Source organism: Gavia stellata, chromosome 1 (assembly GCF_030936135.1).
Source record: "Gavia stellata isolate bGavSte3 chromosome 1, bGavSte3.hap2, whole genome shotgun sequence".
Lineage (NCBI taxonomy): Eukaryota > Metazoa > Chordata > Aves > Gaviiformes > Gaviidae > Gavia > Gavia stellata.
In genome coordinates this window covers 103,608,605-103,625,173 of record NC_082594.1, presented here as the reverse complement: position 1 = coordinate 103,625,173, position 16,569 = coordinate 103,608,605, and the positions used below count along the sequence as shown (strand labels likewise).

General features: G+C 42.0%; 1 protein-coding gene across 1 annotated transcript; it reads right to left on the bottom strand.

The window, feature by feature from the left end:
* Positions 1–3,626: 3,626 nt before the first annotated feature.
* Positions 3,627–4,301, bottom strand: LOC104254189 (claudin-8-like). The gene has a single exon (XM_009807875.2). The coding sequence runs from the start codon at positions 4,299–4,301 to the stop codon at positions 3,627–3,629; it is 675 nt and encodes a 224-aa protein (XP_009806177.2).
* Positions 4,302–16,569: the final 12,268 nt, after the last annotated feature.

Here is a 16,569-nt window from a genome sequence, read left to right as displayed (position 1 = left end):
GAGAGGCAGCATGTAAGGGGTCAGCTTGCTTTGCTGCCTAGGGGTTGATCCATGGTAGAGTCGCAGGCAAAGTCCAAGGGCTAGAAGCATCCAAAATGCAGAATGGAGGCAGGCATTGGCTGAGGGGCTCAGTTAAGGGGCTCAACCCTGCTCTGTAGGGCAAGGCAAGACTAGGGTAGCGGACATGCCTGTGTCAGGACTGTAGGTCCTGGACAGGTCTTTCACAGGACTGGAGTTACCCTGCACTGCCCTTCTTCCAGCTCAGTAAGAAAGGAGAGCTGTGCATCATGCCTCATGCTCAGAAAGCCCACTGTATCTGCTGTGTGGGGTCAGAGTATGACCCTTGGTGAAGGGCTTAAATCCCAAAGCCTGATGTTTCATTAAGCTCAAAGATACCCTGAGTACAGGAGGCTGGAAGTGGGGACAGTACCTCCAAGCACAACTGTCCACTGGCCCAGGTCTCCTGCTCTTCTGTAGGCACCTGATCTCCACACATCTCCAGGCTGACACAGTAAGGCCATTATTGTATTTCAGTAATGAGCCTTCCTGGCTGTGAGGCCCAAGGTATGGCCTATCGTAATCTCTCCCTGCTCCATTTTCTATTATTCTTTACTAGTCATGTTTGAGAGTTGAACAGAGAGTGAGCAGCCTACAGATAAACTCTCAGTGGTACATAGGCACCATGTATGTTCAAAAATATGGCGGAGTACAACACCTATTCAGGACTGCACCTTAAAGAGACAGACAAATCCACTATATTCAGCTGACTCTACTGGATTTGCAGATGTGTGATAACCTCATGTGTTAGATGATTCATTCTCATACAAAATTGCAAAACAGGAGCTCACACACACTCAGGCTCTGTTACAGCTCTGCCTTGCCTGCACCAAACAGCTCCTGAAACTGCAGCTCTGCTGCCACCCATGTGTTTACCACCTCGCTGTCTAGCTCTGATGAGAGCAGTGCCTAGTAATGCAGGTGGCAGCTCTACCCTCTAGACCTCCACAACAGTTGCAGCAGCAGTGGGAGAGCTTCAGAAGAGGCTCATTATAAATGAAAGCCCAGTTGCTCAATAACAGAGCAGTGATTGAAATCTTGAGCCTTCACTCATCTGGGTTAAATGAGCATTACTCTCCTCTGACCTGCATGTTGTGCACTCATTTACACAGCACAGACCTGGAAAGGCTCCACATCCAGTTTACATTGCGGGAATGCATACAAGCGCGCAAAGTGCAGGGCAAAGGGGAACAAGTTAGACACCCTTGGTTTCATTTATTGAGGCAATGCTGCTTATTTCCCAAATAATTTCTCTTGTCTGTAAGAGCAAAAAAAAATAGTTCTGAATTACAGGATACAATATTTGAAAGTTTATTGCTTCAGGCATTTGTTTTGTGCTTGGATATACGCCCTAAGGTGGGACCCTCTGCTCAGACTTCTCAGGGTTTATTTAATGCACAAACCTGGGGGAGGCCAGCTCTGTTTAAAATGGAAGCTTTCATTTCAGTTCTCTTGAAGATTTGGTATGTGGGTGACATACAATTTAAAGGAAATGTGAAAGGGATGTACTTAAGGGGGAATATGTATATGTTGTAAGGTGAACTGTTGCAGCATATATAGGGTCTCTAAGGGAGATTTTCAAAAACTTCAGGGTCCCGCTCACAGTCCATTTGATTTGTGTTCCTGTTAGTCCTGTGGATAGTTTTGGAAGTCTTCTTACAGTCTTCTTGTATCTTCTTTTGTTTGTACAACTAGATCAGTGTGTGCTTTACCAGGAACAGCTAATACTATCCAATACAGCAGTAGTGTTCGATGTGCGCAGGGCTTTTACAGAAATGTCATGCTTATCTCACTTTTCACTGAGGCTTGCCTCAGACCTGTAGGTGAATACTGTATGAGTCACTCCATGTTTTGACAGCAGAGATAACTACAGTGCACTGGTACATATACATGTAGTTTTCTGAGTAAGCTCTTGTACCCACATTTTAGAGGGATGAACAAGGCAGGTGACTTTATTATAGACATTGTTATAAACCCTGGTGTTCTAGCTATGAGTTCTGTGTAGTATATTCACAAGGAGCCACTAACAACAGGTTTTCTCCTCCACTCTCTTCCCCCCAAAAAAGAGACTGGACTGGTGTATAAACATTAATGAAGGAATACAAAGGAAATACAGCTACACACTGCTATATTACAGAAAGGTCATGCACATTACACATATACATATGTAGAAATAATTTGCTTAAAAATAAGGAGGTAAAATAAAATTACATAAACAAGCACATCTTACTATGTATCTTACAAACACTATGAAGAGAGTTCTACAGTAGATTTTTATTTATTCTAGTTTATTCAAGGTTGCATCTTATGAAATGAAGAATTTCCTTCCAAACTTTCAAGTAGTAATAGTCCAAGAAATTTACCAGAGAACTACAGATCACATAATAAACTTTCTATAAAATATTTAAAACAGTTCTGGAACAAGAATGTTGTTCTCCATCAAAGACCACAAATTGAATTGTGTTCCCAATCCAGTCAAAGGCAAAATTCCATTGATTTCTGTGGGTCTGGAATTGCACCTTATTCCTTGGTTACAAAATTCTATTAAAATATTACTACTATTGATTAATTTGGGTCATTTATTAAATTAATTTGTATGGAACTATTTATTTTTCAGTGGACTTGGTTTCTTTACATTGTTGCTTGTCATGGGTGCATGATCTTATTATTAAAAATATTGTTTAGCTTGCTTTAATGAGAAAATACTATCACTGTTTATGTTCTTTATGCCTATAAACTATGCTGGTGTGAGTGGGTCTCAGCAAAAATATCATCCTGATTGTACAAAAGACCCTTATTTAAAAATATATCTATCACAGAGTCCTGGGGCAAGTAACCAACACAGTGTTTGTGATCTGTGCAATATTGCAAAATGTTGTAAGCCGCAAGGAGTTTGCAAGGGATACTATTGCTTCTAAAAAGAAAGATGTGAATGAGTTTGACCTATATGGATTACAAAAGAAATATTAACTTTCATCAAAAAGATGATATTTAGGATAAACATAGGGCTATGTTTATTCTCTGAAATAAGGGATATTTTTCATATATTTCAGCTTACCTTTCTCTGCTGAATAAATTCTTCATGCAACCTTCCATTAAACCTACAGTAAATCAATCCCTTAGTGAATGCTTTTCTTTTAAACCATTATTATCTTGTCCTTATTCACTGGTATCCCCTCTTTCCCAGGCAGGAAAAAAAACCCCAGCTGCTTAACTCCCCTCTTCTATGCAATAGGCCAGAATTTCATATCACAGTGGAACTCTAAGCCCTTTATTACTCTTTTACACATAAAATGCAACCCAAAGCAAAGCCACACAACCCAAAAGCTATTCCAAGTTACTATTAAAATAATATTAAACATTCACCTTTCCATGCATTAAAATCATCCATGCTGCAGCATTAGCCACAGCAGAGTCCACTGGGGGTAACTGCAGCTCCAAAACGCAGCCCTAACAGCAGCAGTTATGGGCAGAAGGCACAAGCAGCTTTCTAGCTGCCCTTTTGTGCAGAAGCTGAAATCCATCCAGACAGATTGAAGGCTTCAAAAATAGGAAAAGGCAGGAGGCATCTAGACATACTGACTTTTGGAGTACGAGCTTTCAGTCTTCCTGTGCAAATGCTGGCTGTGAGTGAGGTAGTGGGCTGGTGCAGAGTATCCATAGCTTCTGGTTTTCTCACAACAGCGACAAAAGCAACAGAATATGGCTCCGGCAGCAATGAGGCAGAAGGCAGCTACCCAGCCCAGGTAGAGGGCCTCTCCAAGCTCCCTTTTCTGTGCAACGTTGACCATGGGGTTGTAGAAGTCACTGATGATGCTGTTGGCAACCCAGCAGACTGGAATGAGCTCGACGGCACCCGAGAGGATGAAAAGGAGCCCAGCCATCAGAATAATATAGCCCTTGGCTTGCCAGCTGCTCTGCACGCACCGAGTGCATTTCATCCCAATAATGGCAACCATGAAAGCAAGGAATGAGAGCACCGACCCAGCACACATCAGCCCTCTTGATGCCTGCAGGTCTGGCGAGAGGGCCAGAACGGAGTCGTAGACCTTGCACTGCATCCTGATGTTGGCTTGCCTGATGCAGTGCATCCACAGGCCTTCCCAAATGGTCTCAAACACAATGATGTTGTTCTCGATGAAGGCAGACACCCTCCACTGAGGCATGCCCGTGACAGCAAACGTCCCGATCGTGCCAATGCCACCAATGAGCAGCCCGGCAATCTGCAAAGCACCACCGACCATGTTACCTTTGCAAGGTGAGTACACCTCAACAAGTTTCCTGAGCAAGGCACACAGTGCTGGAAAAAAAATGAGCAACTTTTTCCAAAAGTCGTTGTCCCTTGTGCAAAGAAAGTTTCAGAGTCAGTCTCCACAACTTTAAGTCAGCTTAAATCTGGCACACACTACCCGGGACCTGGCTGCACCTTCATCGCCTTTATAATTCCGCTGCCACCACTACCTCAAAGAGGTAAACTGAGAAATCAAGTGGAACAACTTTCCAAAGCAAGAGAAAGGACAGGGTGTGTGTAAACCAGCAAGAGCCACTTAGGATAAATGTACCTTCTGAGGAAAATGCTTTGCATTGAAGTCACTTATTTAAGTAAAAAAAAAAAAAAAGTAAGCCCTACCCTTTACCTATTGTCTACAGGTTTGTCTGTGCTAAGGAAATGGACTGGGCTCAGTAGGGAGACTTATGTGTGCACTGGTGCAGTTACTGAAGCTGTTGCACTGAACAAGTAAGAATATTTGCCTCGGCTCTGCTCAGGGGCAAATTGCCAGAAGGAAAGCAGAGCCCTGCTCCCTGCCACAGGGCCTCGGCTCCCAGAAGTACTTTTGTTCTGAAGCTTGAAGGGGAGTATTGCAATGACAGGATCAAGGAACAAAGCAAATCAAAAGGATAAAGATAAAGTCACTCTGAACCTGAAACAGTTCTGCAGAGGATAATCAAAGCTGCAAAAGACCATTTAAGAGGTAGAAAGGAATAATAAGAAACCTCAATCCTGCTAATACCTGTACACGTATATAACTTTATACATATTTCTGTTGCTCTACCGAGTGCTAGAGGAATAGACAGGCTTCTGGAGATACCCACATGCTTAAATGACTGCACAATCAGGTATACAGAATGGTGATTTAAGCTGTGTAGCAAATTGTTTTCCCGTGCAAAAGTGAATCCAGCAATTACCCTATCATGGAGTCTAGCGCAATGGAAAGCATTGGCTCTCCAAGTAAAAACCTATTAGAGCTATCCATGTACAAACAAATACTTTAGAAAAACATCATTTTAATACCAAAAAAAAAAAATTAAATATAATAGTTATGGAGAGCAGGTGAACTGTTCATTCAAGAGTTCTTGTGTGATGTGACCAGCAGACAAACCTGGAAAATATCAGGTGAAGAAATTTGGGAAAGTCAGAGCAACAGAAACCACAGTCAAAAATCTAGAAAAAAACCCAGGCATATAACAGTGGATTCTTTTTACAAAGTCATATAGCTACAAATGTATGCATGAAATATTCAGCCTGATCTCTGCATGTGCCTTAACATGGAAAATAAAAAATTATGCATAAACTAGGATTTTTTGTTATAAAGTAGTACTCCATATGTTAAGACAAGAACTAATTTTTTACACTGTGAAAGATCAATTTAGGATATAATTAGCTAGATATTGAAATACTAGTCTCCTGTTATTCATCTGAACTTTCTTGACTCCATTTCTTTTCTTGCCATTTATATATATCTTCAAAACCAGAAAGTAAATGCAAAAAAAATAGAGCAGTGCAGTGCTAAATATGCCAGCTTGTTGGCATATCAAAGATAGAGAAAAGACAAAAGTCCCACTTACATGTCATATTTTATGCTCCCTAAGTGTGTTTCTGTGTGTGTGTACGTAAAACTGTGGTTAGGCAGCAAAGGAAAGTAAGAAGCACTCTACAAATCCTTCCATATTCAGTTTGGCTTTCATATTCGCCTGCTTTTCCAACCTCTGCAGCAGGCTGCTGTTTATAAAGACACGCTAAAAAGATGAAGGCAGGTAGCCTCTCCTTCTGTTTCTGGTCCCTTGAGCCCTGATTTGTGGCCAGGCAACTTTCCATTACGCCCTTTTGGTTTTGTTTATATCTCTGAAATCAAACCTGCTGTCTGCATGCCTCTCCTAATACAAAGGCACTGAGCGCCTTGCCCTGAAAAGTGCAGCTACTCTGATGGCAGCTGCAAAAGCATTTTAAGGGATGAGAAGCCAAGCAGGAATCTGGTTTTTTGGGTTTGCTCCTACTGCTGTGGTGCTCAGCGGTATCTGATCCCACTGCAACTCCACTGCCTGCTCTGCGTTTCTCCTGCCATACATTTGTATTTGCAATTTTAGCTCCTGCTTGCCATCAGTCAGCCTCCCCTGGCCGTGCCTATGAGCAAGGCAAGGGAACGGCCCTATGGCCTCCCGAGTTAGGGACCATGACTGCCGTGTGAGCTGAAAGCCCATGTAATTTTTGACTACCCCATGGCTTTACACTCTGCAGACCCATGCCCCAGTGCCCTGCTGCACTCCTTGCCTCTGCTGGCCCATGTGCACAGGGGAGCGGGCAGTGTCCTTCTCCCAGAGGTGATGCATTCCCTTTCCCCGGCCAGCTGGCACCGCAGGAGCAAAGGCACTGGGTGTAATAGCTCTCCTTCTCCTGCAACCCCTGGTCTCCTGTGAAGGGTGTCATTTTCTGGCCAGCAGTAAAGGGTGACTTGATTCTGTTGGGCAGAGTATATACCTTCCCAGTGCATTAATTTGGAAAGGCCACACTAACTCTTAATATATTGACACAGGAACTGTGTAGACTGCTATAGCATGAGAGAGTCTGGATCTGTGTAACTGAAATCACACTTTGTTGCTTTGTGTGCTGCAAGCTAGTCTTGTCATACAGACCCATAAGTGATGGGGATTTGGGTACAGGACTTCAGGAAAACCAAGTGGGGGAAACTTCTTGGATGACTGGATTCACGGATTCACGGAATAAATCAAGTTAGAAGGAGCCCCTGGATGTCATCTAATCCAACCCATGCTTGAAGCTGTGCCCTTCAGAGTCATGAAGCTAAGGACCCAATCAAGGTCCATTTCAGTCTTCAAAAAAGTCCCAAAGATTTCTTGGGGGAAGAAGGTGGTTAAATCCCATTTGCCCAAGGGAGAGACAAGGAGGATTTTGAGGAAAGGCTATAAATGTGCAGTATTTCTCTGCTAAAATGGATTTGGCATATTAAATCTATAATAATGTAATTATCATTGCATGGCTTTGCAGCCCCATGGTTGCCACTCAAACAGCAAAGAAAAAGATACAAGCCTATAGCAGAACAAATAAACAAGCACTTTAATAACATACCAGTAAGTAAACACAAATGTGATACAAGCAGCAGGACTGATTTTTCTTAGAGACTACTGAAGTTCTAATTAACAGGACATGGAAAATAATTAGCTGAGCAAATATAATTTAACCACATTATTGATTAATTTACAAAACCATTAAAGCTCCCATATAAATTCATGGTAAGATTGTGTCTGCGTCAAGGATTCAGTATTTGTACATTCTTAGAAGGATTAAATTTTAGTGCCTTATCTTGCTTAAAACCATTTTCAGAAGGTAATGTGGGGAAATCTCATTTAGCGTTATGGATTGCATCTGCTTGTTTACAGTTAAAACACAGGAAGGGGGCAAGATGAGAATCTCATTATTCATTCTTGTCTGTATTCAAACATGCCATTTCATTACAGAGGCATATCAGTAATACCTGTGACTAGCTAATCGTATTTCACTGTTGGCCACAGGATCCTATTATTTTGTTATAAAACAAATATGCACATACATAATTTAAATGTTTTCTTTTCTCTTTTCTCTTCTTTTCTTTTCTTTTCTTTTCTTTTCTTTTCTTTTCTTTTCTTTTCTTTTCTTTTCCTTTCTTTTCTTTTCTTTTCCTTTCTTTTCTTTTCCTTTCTTTTCTTTTCCTTTCTTTTCCCACTATGTTAAGGAATTAATATCCTTAAAGTCAGTGTCAAGCTTTTCTGTATGGCCTGTGTATTTCCCTAGTCGATGTTCCCAGCTCTGCCCTTCTCCCCTTTCTCCTCTCCAGAGTGGGTAAGTCAGCTGCAGGGACCTGTCATTCTGTGTTTTGGTGAATAGTGTGGACCTAAAGCAACTACCGCATTGCCAGAGCAGAAAGTACATAACATTTCAGGACTGGGCTCAGTTGGTCTGTCAGCTTCAAACAGGACCCCATGGTCAGGACATTTTGCTCCCATGTCTCTTTGACACTTTCACCAATGATTGCTCTTGTGTGAGAGCAAGAAGGGATTTCTCACCTTTCTTAGACCACTTTTCTTCTGAATGTTGCTCGTAGTTTGGGGAGGAGGTGAAATGTGGAGATGATAACCCTGTGATTAGCTTAGCTGCCACATAGCGCCATTTCTCACAGCTTCTCTGGGAACTCACTGCTGCCCACTTGGGTCATGATCCATTTTCAGCCACTAAAGGTGTTTTGGAATAAAATACACCAGGAAAATATGTTTTAAGCATAATGTCCTTCCTCTTCCTGAGCATATAGCATTTTTTAATTCCAGAGTTGTGAAGTGCTAACAGCAATCACTGATGCTGAGGGGGAGGTGGGGAGAGAGGGAAGAAGTGGTTGCTCAACACCTCCAAAAATCTTACCCTGCATCAGCAGCACATTGAAAAGAATCCTGGTTATTAATGCTTTTATGGAAAAACAGAGGAGTGTTGATGTCAGACAAGTTGTTCAGCATTTTCTTTCTTGGAAGGCTATTATTACTGTGTCACTGGATGTGCACAGCAGTGCACATGGCTCGCCCCAGGTATGCTATAACCTGGCACTTATTTTTCTCCAACATCTTTTAGCTAATGCAGCAGAACATGAAAAGCCAGTTCAACATATCTAGTGCAAGCAGAAAGAGTCACATACATTCATAATCAGCTTCACTGAAGAGCCACTTCTTTTCAATTGAGGTAGCTTTTACTCCGGCACCTTCTCTCTCCATCACTTACCACTAACAAGAGACCACTGTCTAGACAGCAAATGGCACAATGACAGAGGTGCAAAAAATAATAATCCTTGACTAGTAATGTGATAGTATTGCAGATGATTGTTCTGTAAAATCTTTTTGCTTAATATCCCAAATAACTTTACACATTTGCTTCTCTTGCTCCCCACGCTTTAAATCCCATATATGAAATCCATGACAATGTGATGATGTTCCCCTTGGATTAACATGCAGTGCAGAAATTTCAATTTCCTTGCTTTTAACTTCTGTTTGTTTTGTGAAGTGTTAATGCAGAAAATTTGCCTAACTTGGAACAGGGACAGACAGTTCCAAAATAGGATTTCTGAAGATACCCAGTGGCTAAAGAGCATCAGAGGCAACAACTTCCTATGCTATCTGCCTCTGTACACCTCTAGAGACAGCTGAAACCTCATGAAGAGCCAGATACCTGAACAAAGAACTGACCTATTATGTTGCTGAATCTTCATAAGAATTAATAGCAGACAATGCTATGCTAAAGGAAGGGATGGAAAGCTATCCACTTGGTGGTGTGAAAAATGGACTAGATAAAGTTCATAGGCAGATGTCAGGGAATCATTCTGCACCAGGACAAATTCACCCTGAGGAGGTTACAGGACATGTCTGGCCCCAGATGCACGTGGGAGCCTCTGTCCTGGGGTTCTCCCTGCAAGCTGGAAAGGGTCATATTAGGAAGCTGACTTCTGACGTCAGACACCCAACTTACGCTCACTGAAACCCATCACCCCTCTGCTGTGAAATGAGTAGGACCATTAAGTATTTTGTATAAAGTCACTTTTTTCTTCATGCAGAAAGAGACATGATCACTAATATGAAGGTCTGGGATTAATATATTTCTTTATTGTTTTAGAAAAAGTTCCATGATTGATGTGTTTGAAAGAAAATTTAAATCCCAGGTTATCCTATTCAGGTGGTTGCCTCAGTAGCATTCTCTAGCACCTCCTGCAATTAGCGCACAATTTACAGATGCCAGACCTTCTTTGAAATGAAATGTTGCCTAAGCTGATTTGATTAAAAGTTTTACATCTCTGGACAAAACCTATCATTTGTGGCATTTCTGCTCCAACCTGGTTGAAACATCACCATACTACATTTAATTTGCTTTTCTAAAAGCTCCCCAGGCTTTTATTTTTAGCGTTCCTAACATTCTTGCTGGGAAGGGCTGCCCATCCTGAATCATAAGACTTTCACGAGTGTGACATGATAGTTCCTTAAAGACAGAATCAACTGGCCAATGCTTATCTTCTGTTATACCCTAGATGCCTCCATGACTGCAGCAGGATTTCACAGGTGGAAATGAGAGCAAAACTTCAGTTTTACCTGCTTGCCTAGAATCTGTGTTAAGAGTTTTGCAGAGGAAATGTTCAGAGGAGATAAGGATCGTTTTCAATTTAATTAATAATGTTTAATCTTTTGGTGTAATAAGACCATTGGGGTGATAAAGCATAGATTGTAGAAACAGTCTGGCATTTTTGAGGCATAACAGTAAACTTGCAGTTATTTCTGGTAACCTAAGGGGAGGGAATGAAAGGGGGACTCAGACAAGCAAACCCACAAATTCGAAATATATGCTGTGTGAAGTTAGAACAAGACTGAACGGAAAGTGTTGTTTCTTTAGCACAGCAGTTAATCTGCAACGCACAGAATCAGCACACGCATGCTTTAGAGGTAACGCTGTGGTGTCAAGACCTTACGCAAATACAAACAGCATGTATTTCCTGCTTCTGGTTTTCTGTCTTCTGGATAGGCTTCCCCACACTTTTTCTTGACTTTCCTTTTTTATTCTCGATAGAAAAAAATCCACGCTTGTATCCCAGAAGTTTTCTAACATGCTTTTGCCTCTGCAATAGCTTACCTGGCTTTAGCACTGATGGATTTTTTGTGGATGAGCAAAATAACATCTTCAAAACCAGATCATCACAGCCCAGCATGATTTCTGGAAAAACAACAGAAAAATCCATAACCCAATAAATATCCTCAAGCAGGCCAAAAGAAGCTCTAGAGTTTTAGTCTTTGCACGGCAAGTTCTGTAATGTGATACACATTTTGTGCCAGCAGCCAGCGGCTGGCAGGTTTTCGGAACGCTCCCACAAATCTTTCGAAGCACAGCCCGGCACTGCTGGCATCACTGCTCCTCTCAGCAGCTGTGCCTGAGCTCTCTTCGGCCTCGGATGCAGCAGCATCGACTCGTATCCAAACCTTACCTCTTCTTATGTGTTAAACACCCAGGTGCCAGGCAATGCTCTAGTGTTAATAAGCCATTCCCCTCCCTATTCAGTCTCCACAGTGCATTTTTGACAGTAGAGGAGATGACATAAATATGGAAACTGTTTTACAAAGAAAGCTGCTTGAGCCTGCAATAACATTGCAGAGCACGGAGTCCACTGCTATGAAGTGTGTGCTAGTCACAATCTTTCACCAGCCACACCTTATAAATCGCCCTGAACTCTGGGATGAGAGAGATGACAGAGGTGACTGCTGCTTGCAAACGTTTTTCACTCGCTGCCCACCCTGGTCAGAGTCCCAGGTTCCAGAGGCAGGAAAGAAAGAGATGCTGTTCCCATGCACAGGGACTCATCACCTGCAAAAATGAAAGGGCAGCAACCATTTGCTTTCTTTTACATGGACACAACACGGTCAGGAAATAGTCCAGCTCAGGAATCCAGGCTTAGGTACTTTTATGAGAGCACAGCTGGTGGTGTTTTGAGTGCTGGCCTAGGGCAACAAACTTAAACTCATACTCTAAATAGTCTTTATATGTGCGTGCAACCCCCCCCGAAGGCACTTTCAAAGGGGACAAAGCTTTCTCCTTGTAAACATCGTAAGTGTCAGCGGTGCTCTAGAAAAAGGCATCTAAAGCAAGTGCATATAACTAGGAAGCCTTTAAAAACTGGGCAAAGGATCAAAATATCATGTAAAGGGGGATTTCAATGTTTTCTCCTTTAGTCACTTCTTTTCCAATGTGATTGGGAAGCCATATGTCCTAGTTTTCTTCTGGGTTAAAACTTTCTCCTTTATTGCAAATTCTCCTTGTTTGTTGGCTTTCCACTGCTGCATCCATTAGTAACATGGGCCGGGGGCAGACAATATCCCTACAGACCATGGCAGACCCCTCCTGAATCCTGTAGGAGATTCACTCACAGAGTAATAGCAACACCTGCCCACTTATAATGCCAAAACTCTTCAAGATCAAGGCAAAGTGTTCCAGCTGCAATGTTATTCACAGATCAATATCCTATTAAATTAGTTGGGGTACTGCACGATAAATCTTTACAAATTTACCATGAAATACCTACATGACTAAATGAATGAAATAAGCTATGGATGAAACAGATGAGTGGAAGCAAGAAAAAGGAAGAACTTTCTTGACATTTCAGTATTATTCATAGTGTTTAACCAAACACACAAGAAATTTTCTGAAAGATATTTTAGCCAAAGTGATCACCATACTCAAAGCAAAGTTGTTTGCTGACCAAAAGGCATAAAAGCAAAAAAAAAAAAAAAAAAAAAAAAGTAAGATGTAGTTTTGGGCCAGCAGAACAGCTGGAAACAAAGACAGAGAAGAGAAGGAAAGGAAGGCAGCTGGGGAGGCTGAAGTGTTCTGGGTTATTAGGTTTTTCACTTGAACGACAGTGGGAAGTTGTGGGCTTCCAGGGAGCTTCCCTATTGGGGATTGCTTACAAGCCCTGGCTCCTTGGGAGCTGCAGCTCCTTGGATTTCCATTCCTACCCATACAAACCCATTTCTCTTTCTGAGAGAACTGCAGGTACATATCCAAACTGTCATGCTTCCAACTCACTCATGCTTCAATATACAGCTGTTGCCCCCATATCCTGCACATGCGTACTGCCTGCTCAATGTTGAGAGCTTCCCATCGCCCACATTCCCTGATCCGGCTGCTCTCTGTGTACCAAGGTGGAAAGGACACTCTGACTGAGGTAGGAGTCTGTGCCCAGATTTGTCTTCGTTTCCTCTTGGTGTGAGTCAGACCTATGATACCACAGAGCAACTATGAACAGCACTTCAGCAATGCAGAATGTGTCTGCACATTTCATGATGGTTTTTATATTTGTTTGCAGCCTTCCCAACTGTGTCTTTTAGATCATCACCTTCTCCCAGATTTGTGCTAAAAGCTTATGCCAGCAAACTCACATTTGAATTTGGTCTATTAAAATGTAAACCATCAGATGGCACATGTTTAGCTGGCACAATGCACTCTTACTTTCATGAAAGTACTGAACAAAAATACTTTTCAGAGATACAGCAATCATCCTGAAACATTATCAGTGCTATGACACTGCACCTCCTCTGAAAAGTTATATTTATCCTCATTGGGAAAATGTTCAATTTTCTCCAGCATTTCTTTGTTTAGCTCTGTGACCTGTTCTGCTGGAGTGCAAGATTGGGATGCACACATGGAATGCCAGAAGAGCCGGGTGTAATTTTTTCAAGGACAATATTTTTCAATCCAAGCAGGGTTTGGCTTTTAACAACAACATATGCTGTAGCAAATGTTCTTTTCTGTCAATGTAATTCATTATCAGATGAAATTTCCAAATGAAATATTTAAACAATGACAGAAATTCTAAATATTTAATTTAGAAGTCTCACCAGTGAAAGTAAGTTAAAAAAGAAGTTGTTAAACAAAAAGCCACCATTTTTCTCCATGTGATCTATTTAAAAAGCCAAAACTTTTCTCTCTTCACACTGAGAAGTATTATTGATTTGAATTTTATATGAAAATTCCCATTAAAAACAAAAAAAAGTTTTTTAAAAGGAAAGTAATTTTTAAAAATATATTTCTCCATCTATTTCCCAAAGATACTTATCCTTTTTTCAAAGAGGTGAGGAATTTGCCACAAACTGTGCTTTACCCCCTTCTCACACATACACACACGTTTTTTTCCTTTAGAAAGGCAGGCTGTAGGAGCTGCTGTCTCTTGGTTATGTTTGCTAAAGCAAAAGGAAAGCAGTAACACAGTGCCACAGCCGTGTCCCTGCCTTGGCAGCAGACCTGACTGAGAAAGCAACTGCCTTAGGCCTGAAACTATGGACCATTTATCTAATTCTGAATCTCCAATTGGTGTCTGCATCTCCTGGGCTATAAGTAGAAGGAAAAAAAAAGCAGCATTAATCTATGCCCTGCCCCTAGCATAGGACAGTGGAGAAGTTGCAGAGTGAGCCTTCGCCTGATTTCAGCCACCGAGAGCCACCTGCAGTCACAGCGTATTCTTTCTTCAGTGTTATTCTGAATATTTCAATTAACTATAAAGCCAAAAGGAGAAAAAAACTATTAAAAATAAATGCTCTGAATATATATATGTCCAGTCTATCTCTGCAATAGCCCAAGTGAGAATAAGCTGTAGGGTTTCAATTAAAGTATCAAATACTGTGTTACTGATCAGTTACTGCAAAATTTCTCCAATATCAAGTACCATATGGGGTCCTGCTCCCACCCCTATTGAAGACATATGCAAAACTCCCATTGCCCTGTTTTAATGCAGGTAGTCTCTGTTTCCAAAGAAAATAAAACAAGAGGCCTCTCCAGATCTGACAAGAGGACAGGCTGGATTCTTTTTTTGTCCTTGAACAACTTGCCTGGCCACTGTGGAGCACCATGGAAATAAGTGTGACAGTGACATGTAAGGGCATCTCCTTGAGCCCACCTGGGAAGAGCACACCAACATTATCACCCAGGAGCACACACGGAGTGGAGAGGCATTGCATCTTCTCCAGCCCCCTGAACTCCTCCACTTGAATGCCCAGGAACAGCGGGGTTGTGCAGAAGTGGCCTCCAGCACAATGCCAGGGCAAGCAGGAGCTTCCTCCAACTTAGATGATGAATCCATACCAAAGGCCATCCAAGCAGTGGCTTCATGTGTCTATGCTTCCAGATAAAGAGAAAAGCCACCATGACATATGCATCAACTGCTCTGCCACCACATACCTGCTGGAGGGGAGAACTATAGGAAGATGTTGGTGATAGCCAGATGAAGCTGCAGCTTTACAGGTGCCCACGGGAGCTATTTCAGCCCCAGAATGGTGATATTCTGGTGCCCATGCCAACGCAGAGAGGGAAGGGCTGAATACAGCCCTAACCAATATAATTTTGATAGAGTCAACATATATCAACCAATGTCCCAGGAGATGAAGGCGAAGGATTTCTGAATCCATCAACTGCTGTCCCAAGAGCATTCCTGCCCTCAGTCCTGCCTGGATTCACTACCTCTCTGCCAGCTGATGCTTCTCTTTCCTCCCAGCCAGGGATATAAGGGTGAGGCGTTAGATTATCACCCAAGGTCTGGTGTTAGGATCTATCTCCACTACACACCATACCACAGCACAGAGCCAATGGAGGTCCAAATTAGGTTGGGTGTCCCAGCAGCTCCAGACGAGCTCATTTCTGTTGTGACTCGGCTGCTTCCTCTGCTGAACACACAAATTTATGTCTACACGGTCTGCCAGTCTGCAGGCTATGCACATGCTTCAGGACATGTGCCCCTTCATATCTACTGACAGATAAAGAGGAGAGCCCATACAGTATTGCAGGTTTTTAATTAATATGATATTTCTGATACCCAAATTCTTAAGTTCGCTCCTGGAAACATGTAGGGCAAGGGAGGTGTAGAAGGCCATAATCAGTAATAGGTCACCTCTTCTAATAAATACCAAAACAGAAAAATACAGTTTATAGGCATAAACAGTCCCCTAAATGTGCGTTTCAGCAATATTTAAGTGATAGCAATCTGTCCAGCTACTTCACACTGTTCTCACCTCAGTAGTATCTGAGCATTTTCCAGTTTATGGCTATAATTAGGTACCACTCATTTAAGGGTGACAATACCTAGTACTTGTCAACAGCCCTTGTCAGCTGGCAAGCACATTACAATTACTAATTAGTCTTCACAATACTCATCAGATGTAGGTTGCTAAGTACAGTATGGTTATCTCTGCTTGGTGACAAAAAGCCACTAACGCAGTTACAGCTGTCCAGCCATCAGAAAATTATGTATGTGGTTCACGTCTCAAAATTTCAGTGTTCTGTTACATCATGGTTATCATCCTTTTCAAGGACTGAAAAGTCTCTTTTCTTCTGTGCTTTGCTGAAATACATGCCTGCACTGTCAGCATTTCCAGCTCATTTTCCCTTCCCATTAAATCATCAGCAATTTAGAAGCCATTAAAAATTGCTTACTGGCTGCCTCGTCTCTGAACATGGTGAAACAGACTTTCAAGCCCATACACGGGGGTAGGGAGCATGGCCATGCTACTCTTAAAAGTTTCTGCTAATTCAGATTCGAAATGCTACATGGTGCCTTTAAACCAGAGTTAGTGGCTGCTGAGCTCCCTCCTTATGAACTGGGCAAAGGGAGTGCACATAGAGCAGGACTGCATATGTCTGGAGGCAATAGCTAGCATCTCTTAAGAAAACTAACGGGC